The sequence below is a fragment of the Salmo salar genome, chromosome 18, assembly GCF_965601325.2.
Source record: "Salmo salar chromosome 18, fSalSal1, whole genome shotgun sequence".
NCBI classification, from domain to species: Eukaryota; Metazoa; Chordata; class Actinopteri; order Salmoniformes; family Salmonidae; genus Salmo; species Salmo salar.
Genome location: NC_138308.1, coordinates 31,884,646 through 31,896,316, shown reverse-complemented (window position 1 = coordinate 31,896,316; position 11,671 = coordinate 31,884,646). Strand labels below are relative to the sequence as shown.

Below are 11,671 nucleotides of genomic sequence, written 5' to 3'. Positions count from 1 at the left end.
ATTGGGTGGCGCACAATTGGCCCAGCTTCGTCCAGGTTATGGGTAGGCCGCCATTGTAAATAAGAATTTGTTCTTATTAACTGACTTGCCTAGTTTTATAAAGGTTAAATAAAACATCTAAATGGCCAGCCACTACTGAGAACGAATCAATGATCTGTTTGTGCTGTATGCAATGATAAAAGTAAATCAGAATTCTTGCATGAAAATGTTTTGGGATTTTGTTGCTGCTACTAGAGCAAAACATAGCCCATCTCATTATTTTGTAAGTATTTCATGTAAATGCTCATTTGTGAACAGTCATAGAAATAAGAATTTCTAAATTGGGTAAATAGTATTTGGTGCTGTATTTTGGATCATTCAAATTTGCCACTACAGTTCTGGGAATTTGCACTAAGATGTTAGACACACACAGCGATGACAAGACATGCATTAAAGGCATGACTTACAGATCCATGTCCTGCAAAGCTGCAGTTCTCTCTCTGTCTCTCTCTCTCAATTCAAAGGGCTTTATTGGGATGGGAAACATATGTTTACATTGCCAAAGCAAGTGAAATAGATAATAAACAAAAGTTAAATAAACAGTAAACCATTACACTCACAAAAGTCCAAAGAAATAGAGGCATTTCACCTGTCATATTGTCTAGAAACAGTGTTGTAATGATGTGCAGATAGTAAAAGGGGAAAATAAATAAACATAAATATGAGATGTATTGACAATGGTGTTTGTTCTTCACTGGTTGCCCTTTTCTTGTGGCAACATGTCACAAATATTGCTGCTGTGATGACACAGTGGTATTTATCCCAATAGATATGGGAGTTCTTCAAAAATGGATTTGTTTTTGAATTCTTTGTGGGTCTGTGTGATCTGAGGGAAATATGTGTCTCCAGTATGGTCATACATAGGAAGTGCAGCTCAGTTTCCACCTCCTTTTGTGGGCAGTGTGCACATAGCCTGTCTTCTCTTGAGAGCCAGGTCTGCCTACAGCAGCCTCTCTCAGTAGCAAGGCTATGCTCACTAAGTCTGTACATTGTCAAAGCTTTCCTTAATTTTGGGTCAGTCACAGTGGTCAGGTATTTTGCCACCATGTACTCTCTGTTTAGGGCCAAATAGCATTCTAGTTTGCTCTGTTTTTTTGTTAATTCTTTCTAATGTGTCAAGTAATATTATATATATATTTCTCATGATTTGACTGGGGCACTGTGGGATCTGTTTGTGTTTGTGAACAGAGCCCCAGGTCCTGCTTCTCCAGGTTCATCTCTCTTTGTTATGGAAAGTTTGGGAATTGCTTCCCTTTAGGTGGTTGTAGAATTTAACAGCTCTTTTCTGGATTTTGATCATTAGCGGTTATCGGCCTAATTCTGCTCTGCATGCATTATTTGGTGTTTTACTTTATACACGCATATTTTTGCAGAATTTTGCATGCCGATTCTCAATTTGGTGTTTGTTCCATGTTGTGAATTCTTGGTTGGTAAGCAGACCCCAGACCTCACAACCATAAAGGACAATGGGTTCTGAAAGTTAAAGTTACATTTTCCAGTTCAGTAAAGGAATCTAAGAAATGTACAGGAGAGCTCTGAACTGCCACTGGGGGAACATGAGTTTGACAGCTATGCAGCCTGTGCAGGGTGTGCTATGTAACTTAAAACAAACAGTGAGATGGCGTCAAACGGGCCCTCCCTGTGTTTCCTCACATATGCCCTCTGACAGGACAAGGTGGTGCCATTTGTGTGGATGACTGACTCTGCTGAAGGAGGAATCTAGAGGTAGCGACCCTCTCAGTGCCAGTCTGGACCCAGAGCGTCCCCACTGTACTTCTACTGCTGCTGGTCTCTCTCACCGAACTACCAAGACATGGTCCTCTGGAGTCTACTCCCCATCTCCCTCTCCTTAGTGTCTCTCATTGGAACCTGGGTGACGTAAGTTAAACAAGAATATATCTATATTTTATTTCTAATCTTTTATAAGACCTTAGATAACATGTACTTGCGCTACTTCACTTAGATTTGTCACATGTAAATACTGTGTAAAAAAATGTATAAAGTGCAATGTATATGCCAGTATATTGTTTTTCCATTAATCTCATAATTCACATGGTCTCGTGATTACTATAGCTAGGATTCCATCCAATTGGTGACAGGTTTTCATGCGAATATTCAAAGATTTGGTGACAGATTTTCATGCGAATATTCAAAGATTTGCATAAAAACAATCTGCGCATTTTCCCACTAGATACAGTTGAAGTTGGAAGTTTACATACACCTTAGCCAAATACATTTAAACTCAGTTTTTCACAATTCATGACATTTTATCCTAGTAAAAATTCCCTGTCTTAGGTCAGTTAGGATCAGCACTTTACTTTAAGAATGTGAAATGTCAGAATAGTAGAGAATTATTTATTTCAGATTTTATTTCTTTCATCACATTCCCAGTGGGTCAGAAGTTTACATACACTCAATTAGTATTTGGTAGCATTGCCTTTAAATTGTTTAACTCGGGTCAAATCTTTCGGGTAGCCTTCCACAAGCTTCCCACAATAATTTTGGTGAATTTTGACCCATTCCTCCTGACAGAGCTGGTGTAACGGAGTCAGGTTTGTAGGCCTCCTTGCTCGCACACAGTTTTTCAGTTCTTCCCACACATTTTTTTAGAGGATTGAGGTCAGGGCTTTGTGATGGCCACTCCAATACCTTAACTTTGTTGTCCTTAAGACATTTTGCCACAACTTTGGAAGTATGCTTGGGGTCATTGTCCATTTGGAAGACCCGTTTGCGACCAAGCTTTAACTTCCTGACTGATGCCTTGAGATGTTGCTTCAATATATCCACATAATTTTCCTTCCACATGATGCCATCTATTTTGTGAAGTGCACAAGCCCCTCCTGCAGCAAAGCAACCACACAACATGATGCTGCCACCCCGGTGCTTCACGGTTGGGATGGTGTTCTTCGGCTTGCAAGCCTCCCCCTTTTTCCTTCAAACACAAAGGTCATTATGGCCAAACAGTTCTATTTTTGTTTCATCAGACAAGAGGACATATCTCCAAAAAGTACGATCTTTGTCCCCATGTGCAGTTGCAAACCGTGGTCAGGCTTTCTTATGGCGGTTTTGGAGCAGTGGCTTCTTCCTTGCTGAGCGGCCTTTCAGGTTATGTCGATATAGGATTTGTTTTACTGTGGATATAGATACTTTTGTACCCGTTTCCTCCAGCTTCTTCACAAGGTCCTTTGCTGTTGTTCTGGGATTGATTTGCACTTTTCGCACCAAAGTACGTTCATCTCTAGGAGACAGAACACTTCTCCTTCCTGAGCGGTATGATGGCTGCGTTGTGTGTTGTGGTGTTTATACTTGCGTACTATTGTTTGTACAGATGAACGTGGTGGTACCTTCAGGCGTTTGCAAATTGCTCCCAAATATGAACCAGACTTTTTTTCTGAGGTCTTGGCTGATTTCTTTTGATATTCCCATGATGTCAAGCAAAGAGGCACTGAGTTTGAAGGTATGCCTTGAAATGCATCCACAGGTACACCTCCAATTGACTCAAATGATGTCAATTAGCCTATCAGAAGCTTCTAAAGCCATGACATCATTTTCTGGAATTTTACAAGCTGTTTAAAGGCACAGTCAACTTAGTGTATGTAAACTTCTGACCCACTGGAATTGTGATACAGTGAAATAATCTGTCTGTAAACAATTGTTGGAAAAATGACTTGTGTCATGCACAAAGTAGATGTCCTAACCGACTTGCCAAAACTATAGTTTGTTAACAAGAAATTTGTGGAGTGGTTGAAAAACTAGTTTTAATGACTCCAACCCAAGTGTATGTAAACTTCCGACTTCAACTGTATGTTTCCATCAAATTTACTTGTTGCAGATAAAAATCTGTGTGTGATGACGTGGTGCACATAAAAACTACTTTTGCGATTCAATTCCCATGTAGGGCCTACCAAATAAAAAATCCAACTTAAATGGGTTTCCGTCGCATTTTCAACTCTGCTGATTGTATTCTCACAAAAATAGTTGCGTCATATAGCGAGTGTGCCCACTCTGGTATTGGCACCTGTTCTCTAACCAACAGCAAACGTATAGCCTACATTATTAGATTATTATGGATTGAAGAGCAAGATTATTTTTATTTGTCAAACGGCAGCCAAGCCTCGACGATCATGTCACCAGAATAATACACCTCGCTACTTATTGGAAAGAATCATCAAGCTCATTACTTTGCACTTTCACCACCCTGTGAAGTTAATTCATTTCTTTAATCTGTGTGCTTTCCTGAGGAGTCGATATGTGATTTACTTCGATAGGATGGTTATTATAACAATATTTGTGTTCTGTTTCCATCAGGCCTGTCATGTTTTATTCCGACATGTACTTTCTTCGCATATATTTATACTTAACTCACATTTATACTGACTCTACACACACTCACATACAAGCTGCTACTACTCTATTTTATATCATGTTGCCTAGTCACCTTACCCCTATACATATCTACCTCCATCAGTCCAGTATCGCTGCGCATTGTAAATATGGTATTGGAACTGACCCTGTATAGTATGCTAGCTTGCTTACTCAGTGTTCTTCATATTTCTACTTATTTCTCGTGTTTTTTTTAGTATGACATTTATTGATTATTGCATTGTTAGGTTTTGATTTCGCAAGAAAGGCATTTCACTGCACTTGTGCATGTGACATTAAAACTTGAAGGTTGGATGAAAACCTAGCTAGTGTGGGAAAACTGTGTTTAAAAAAAAATAATCTTATATAATCACCTTCATGGTGATACTGCCACCTTCTAAGCACACAGATACTATCATGACACAAGGTGAGACCCAGATGCAGACACAGGAGGCAGATGGTTGGAGTCATACAATATTTAATAATCCAATAATCCAATAGGGTAAGGCAAGAGAATGGTTGTGGACAGGCAAAAGGTCAAAACCAGTTCAGAGTTCAAAAGGTACCAAAGGTCAGGGCAGGCAGGAAGATCAGTCAGGCGGGAACGTAGTCCAGAGTCAGGCAGGGGTCAAAACCGGGAAGACTAGCAAAAGAAGAACAGGAAAAACACACTGGTTGACTTGACAAACATACAAGTAAACTGGCACAGAGAGACAGGAAACACAGGGATACTGGGGAAAATAAGCGACACCTGGAGGGGGTGGAGACAATCACAAGGACAGGTGTGACAGATACGTGATTATCAAAACCAGGAAGTGATTGTTGTTCTTGTGATTCCAATATAAATGTCATAACCTCATTAAGATTTGTTGAAAGTGTTGTGAAAATACCCTTAGACCACCTGCATGTGACAAACAGAACTTTCCAGAAAGAACATTGAGGATACCTGTAGAGTCAGAGCCACCACCTTAGAGCCCATCTCACAACGTGCAAAACATAAACCAATTGTTTCACTTCCTACATTGTGAGACAGGATTTAACCTTCATTATAAACTGGGTGGTTCATTCGAGGCATGAATGCTGATTGGCTGACACCCGTGGTATATCATTCCATATACCACGTGTATGACAAAGCATTTATTTTTACTGCTCTAATTACGTTGGTAACCAGTTTATTATAGCAATAAGACACCTCGGTGTTTCGTGGTATATGGCCAATATACCACGGCTAAGGGCTGTTTCAAGGCACTCCGTGTTGCGTTGTGCTTAAGAGCAGCCCTTAGCCGTGGTATATTGGTCATATACCACACCTCCTCGGGTCTTACGGGGGAAAAAAAGAAAAAAAAAGTATGAAATGTATGCATTCACTACTGTAAGTCGCTCTGGATAAGAGCATCTGCTAAATGACTAAAATGTAAATGTAGATGTCTTATTGCTTAATAGTCAGAGGACACGGCACAGTTCTGTCTATTGTTACTAGATGTGAAGCATAAAGGAAAAGGTTCTATGCGTTCATGTAGAGACATTTGATTCAACCTTTGTTTGTCCTCAGAGGGCACAGTACAGTCTAGTACTTTCTTATTGACTCTGGTTGACTGCCTGTAAAGGCATACACATATATGGATATGAGTGGCTTTGTAACAGGGCTGCTAATAATATTCTAACCAAATCCATCTGTGTACTTTTGCTTAGTCACCCACATCAGTTCCTGGTTACTTATTGAACCTCAAGGTTATCAGTGTTCATTAATGGGAGCGTATTGTATATCATATTATACATTGAAAAACCATACATGTTAAGAGAATTAGGCACTTTAATCATATCAAATGAGTGTGTTTGTTTTTTGGTTTCAGGTATGGCCTGGCGTACAGCTATGACCATGTGTGTTCCCTCAACAACTGGTGCGTTGTGTTCTGTTTGTGAGATTTTCTACAGACCATTGTGATTGGTTCTTTCAGCCAATTAAATGTCAATGAAATACATTGTTTTAATGGAACACAAGCATACAGATGTAGGATCTTAATTTGATCACCTTGTTGCAGGAGAACTTTCCTGAAGTGCAGGAAATGTTTAACTTGTAGTGTATTTGAGGTATAAATAGGCTTCTGAAGTTTGTCATTTCCACTTTTACATTTCCGACTTGATTTTCCCTTACGTAAAATATATAAATCCCTACTTAAATGTCCATTAATTATAATTCACATAATATTTCACATTTACTGTTGCTGCAGGATTATTTTCCTGCTGTAGCAAACTGGCTCAAATTAAGATCCTACATCCGTATTTCTAAAGCAGCATTGTTCAACTCTAGTCCTGGAGATCCACAGGGTATGCAGTCTATTTGTTTAAGCCTAGCACCAACACACCTGACTAAAACTAATCCACTAATCATCAACTTAATTAGTTGAATCAGGTGTGTTGCTGCTGTTGGGCTGTAACAAAAGCCTACACGCCACACCCTGTACCCTCCAGGACCAGGGATGAAGACCACCATAGATAAAGAGAAGATCTGTAAACATTATTATTTTCCCTTTTCTTTTTTCAGGGCCCCTGGGAACCACTGCAGAGACAATACATCAATAGCATGTTGTCAAGTCCCAACCATAAGGTAACCATAGACCACTATATCAAGGTTAGGGTCAACTAACACTTTCATCTTATTCAGTTCAGAAAATGAAATTAAAAGTGGACCTCCATTTTGAAGTTTGTGAATTTACTAAGTTCACATGGAATTTTAAATTGAATTATAATTTGTTAAATTCACGTCAGAACACGTAGTCAGCTTTTGACAGAGAACATTCTAGGAATGTCTTATTTTAATATTATTGTCACTGGGTAATTTCAGTATGATGTGAAATAATGGTTTCTTACACATGCTTTGGCCTTGTGTTCTGCAGCTCGAGTGGAACAAGCTTACCAGAAAGCTCATTGTTCACAGCCACCTTTAATGCTGGTTCATTTATGTGTAAGTTTGTAGCTGTACAGTTTGCTCACCCTACAGTATACATCCACAGGTCATACTGGATCTCAATGCACTCTGCAGATGTCTATACTGATACAAAGATGATAGTATTCGAGTATGTGCTCATAATGTACTTAGATGTTATTTTACCTCAAGGTCACCCTTAAAACGATTTGGTATGTCAGATTTCTTATCGAACGTGTTTGTCCTGCTGAGGAAACATCTACCAAAACCAAAGTTTTAACGAGTTGATTGTTATTGTTGTGTCATTTAATTATAATCATATAGTCACATTGTTTTAGATCAGATGTGATATTGCACCTAATGTATATACATGTAATAATCATCTTATGAACATTTGATCAATTACCCTATGTTATAGATGCATTATAATAACTTTTTTTTTTAGTTATGGTGTTCTGTATCTTCCACCATGCTCACATCTTGGAGAGGAACAGTGTCCACTCCATGCTCAGTAGAATCGCCCTGGTGTTTGGTGGAGTGGCGGCTGTCGGGGCCTTTGTGGCTGGGAACTGCAACGTAAGTACTTCCTGCACATACAGTATAGTGTAGTTTCATCCTTACTCAGGTTGTCATGCAATACACTATAAGTATATGTTTAAAGAGCAAACAAGGGTGTATAGTACACGATACTGCAAAAATGAATTCTGTGCGTAGACAGCGACATCGAGCAAGTAAAGTAAAGTCTCTGACACAGAGGCCCCTCAGGATGTTTGTCGTCATTGTCGACAGGGAGAGAGTGGGTGACGTGTAAGGACAAACGTAGTAGTCTGGCACGCAAGGTTAGACCGAACTTCACATGTATTAAAAAATACCTTATACTTAATATCTAGGTTAGAGAAAGACACAAAGGTCTATCAAGTTTAAAGTGTACTTTGAACTGACACTCTCTACTGACACTGACAAAGTGCGTAAAAAATATCTCCTGAGTTGCGGTAAAATTAAATCTTGAATTGTGAACAAAGAGAGGAGTGGCAACAAAGCAAACAAACATCCATGACACGATTGGTAGGTTTGTTAATGTGTGCAGACATAGCTACGGATGGCAGAACATCAGCAGAAAAGTACAATAGAAAAATAGACATGTCAATGTGTACCTTTTTGACATTATTTCATAGACGTAGACAGATAATTCACCTCAAAATCAAAGTTTGTCAGATGTTTTCTTCAGAAGAAGATCATGTCTTTTGTCTCTTATTTAGCAAAGGTACTGGTAACAGCCCAGCTAGCACATTTGGTTCCTTGGAAGTTGTGCGAATGTATGCTTTTGGTTTCACATTGGTTGTGTGAACGAAGCTATACGTTTCCTGACCTGTAAAATGGAACGCTTTTTAAATGTTCTGAGAACAGAAGTAAAAATGTTGCCTGTTCTGGGAACATTTATTTTTAGGTTGCAGGGAGGTTCTGAGAACGTTTTACTCTGGTTCCTTAAGTTTTCCTAGGAGGTTTTGTTAACGCTCTGAGAACTGAAATTATAGGTGATTTGGAGTTTAAAAAAAAAATAACTTCCTTAAATTCACTAAATGTTTTAATAACACTACTAGCTTATTTGGGGGTTAACTTTGTTGAACTCCAAGCACAGATAGGACACATGGAAATTCATTTCCTCAGGAATTAATCATGCAAACACATTTGTATTGTGACACGGCATCAGTGAGATTCAAACCTATTGTATTGAAATTCCAACAGAATAACCTTTCTTCTTAACGTTGTCTGAACTATTTGAGAACATTCCCAATGTCAAACCAGTTGGGTAACGTTCCTAGAATATTATTGAAATTAAATGGAACTGTGTGTGAACTTTTAGGAAACATTCTGTTAGAGTAATAAAATACCAAACCAATAATGTATTTTTTTTGTCAAGTTCCTTAAATGTGTTGAGAATGTTCCAAAGCCAAGGAAACATCCTGCACCATTCTCAGAAAGTTGTGGGAAGGTTGTATGCAAAATAATCATAGGACAACCACACTCTCACCAAGCTCTAAGAAACATATGGTTCTCAGAACGTTATGTGCTAGCTGGAAGGTATTTTCTCTGGCTCAGATTTACAGTGAACTGTACTCTTTTCCTCTAACAGACGTTTCCAGAAAGTTCGCCGTCATTCAAACATGTCCGGCTCAGGCACATAATTCCAGTGAACTGTACTCTTCCCCCTTTACCAGAAGTTCCTAGAATGTTCTGTCACCCAACCATATCCACCGTTGTAGAATTTGAGTTTTGTGTGACAAGAGCTTTGGCTTTGTGTTTTGCAGCTCGACTGGAACAAGTTAACTAGAATAGCTAAACGTTAACTTGTCTTAAGCCTCTCCTCCAGCCAGGGTAACTGATTATCCTGATTGTAAGAGTAACCTGTCTGTCCTCTCTCCTCCAGCCCGAGTACCTGAAGCTGGGCCATTACCTGGGGGCTGCGGTGAGCTTCCTGTGTATCTGTTTCTATAGTCTGCTCCTCACGGTGCTCACAAGGAAGTGTGTTCTGACCCAGATGGAGTGGTTCCTCTACCCAGCACGAGTTACCTCTACTGTGGTCCAGATCATTGTCACCATTGGCTGTATCCTTTCACCTGCACTTATAACCAAAGCCCTGAACCCAGACTCTTATAACCAGCAATGTTGTGGTAAAAGCAAAAAGGTGGTTAAGCACTAAAGTAAAGAAACTCTCCCTATACTTTGGATCCATTTTTCTGGAAAAAGTGGGTAAAAAAAGTTTTACGTGTGTTTACCCTTCACTACATAACTGCTTATAACCCCTGAACCTGTCAAATTGCTGGGTGTGCATACACTCAGGAAAATAATATGGACAACACAATGCAAGAATAGGAGTGTCCACTTCCATACGTCTTCAACTTTGCAAAGGCACAGTTCTAAGTTGTAGGGGATAACAACAAGATACTGGCAAGAACCTTGACAGTGAGGATGCCTATCTGTGTGTTTATCTGTTTACTGATGTGTAATGTTTTAATTACTTTGACGTCTTTTGCCTTGTAGAGATTGTATTTCCTTGGAACATATGGGTAGGTTCCTATAAGCATAAACTCGATGAGGGTATGCCATGACCTGTCACCCAACAACTGCTGTTCCCCCCTCCTTAACCTCTGACCCCTCTAGACACCATCTTGTTTGTACAGGAGGAATACCTGTACAAGCACTCAGCTGCCGTGTTTGAGTGGATAATGAGTGTCAACCTGGAATTGTTTGAGCTCAGCTTCGCTGTGGAGTTCTGTTTTTTCTCCTCCTCCATGTTGTCCACGCTGCTGGTGAAAAGAGACGAGGAGAAGCCTATCCTTCTAGCCTGAGGAGAGAAGATGCTCTGTTGGCTACTGTAAGAGACACTGGGGTCTAGTTCATTAGGCATGAAATGGAAGAAACCAGTTCGAAACAGAGAGAGATTAGCTGGACTTCATTGTCATTTTAAAACATTTTGTTACAGTGTGCCTTAATGACACGACCCAGTAGTTTGCAAACTTTTCTTTGTTGTGACAGATCTAAAGCTTGTGGAATTGGACCAACCAAGTAAAGGGAACAATTGTTTGTAACCAGGACCCAGTCTGGCTGAATTGGCCACGACCCATCGTTTGGGGAAACACTGACGTAGGGGCGTCATGAGGATTATATATCTGACCTTTGACTTTGCTCCCGGAACAACTCTCATTTTTGAGGATTATTTATTTATATATTTTTTAAATCAGGGCTGACATTGTTCTCATGCAGCCCCTAAAGTCAAACAGAAAGAGGAGTTCTTCCTGTCACACCAAATCAATGTACTTTGTACTGGGGAGTATTTCTGGATGCTTTCAAAAGGGAAAACTTGATCCTACAATCTTCATAGCCACTGATGAACCAATACCAGAATACCTCAGCATTTGAGTAGTAGTCACTGTAAGCACTGAAGTCACTATTTCTGTTCCTAGGTCCTGAATTGATCAAAGTAACATTTACCATTTGATGGGCCATGGAGAATGTTCAATGACGTTTGTTAGCTCTTTTTTCAATATGTTGTCTATATGTGTAAAACATGACATCTTGGTGGCATTACTGTGCTATTGAAGTATACCACTTAACAACAACATAATTACTTGTTGTATAAAAATGTAATTGTCTGCAAAGTAAAGTATTGAAGGGTAATGTTGCGACGGAATCTAAGCCCAGTAATCTCTTCTGACAGCCTTAACATTAAAAAGATGATCAAGTAGCTGATTTGTTTCTGGGTGGCGAGAAGAGAAGCCAGTGATGATTGTAAACCTGCGATACAACAGGAAGTGTGAAGGAGACAGGCCTTTAGGTGTGGCA

General features: G+C 39.6%; 1 protein-coding gene across 1 annotated transcript; it reads left to right on the top strand.

The window, feature by feature from the left end:
- Positions 1 to 1,713: 1,713 nt before the first annotated feature.
- LOC106577250 (transmembrane protein 150A) lies at positions 1,714 to 10,960 on the top strand. The gene is made up of 7 exons (XM_014155184.3): positions 1,714 to 1,917; positions 6,255 to 6,302; positions 6,947 to 7,009; positions 7,299 to 7,366; positions 7,773 to 7,903; positions 9,756 to 9,933; positions 10,490 to 10,960. Exons 1-7 carry the CDS (start codon positions 1,853 to 1,855, stop codon positions 10,675 to 10,677), a joined length of 741 nt encoding a protein of 246 aa, XP_014010659.1. The 5' UTR covers positions 1,714 to 1,852; the 3' UTR covers positions 10,678 to 10,960.
- Positions 10,961 to 11,671: the final 711 nt, after the last annotated feature.

Coding starts and splice junctions, on each gene's coding strand:
- LOC106577250 (XM_014155184.3), top strand. CDS start 1,853: ATGGTCCTCTGGAGTCTACTCCCCATCTCCCTCTCCTTAGTGTCTCTC. Junction 1,918..6,254: donor CTCATTGGAACCTGGGTGAC/GTAAGTTAAACA, acceptor TTTTGGTTTCAG/GTATGGCCTGGCGTACAGCT. Junction 7,010..7,298: donor TGTCAAGTCCCAACCATAAG/GTAACCATAGAC, acceptor TGTGTTCTGCAG/CTCGAGTGGAACAAGCTTAC.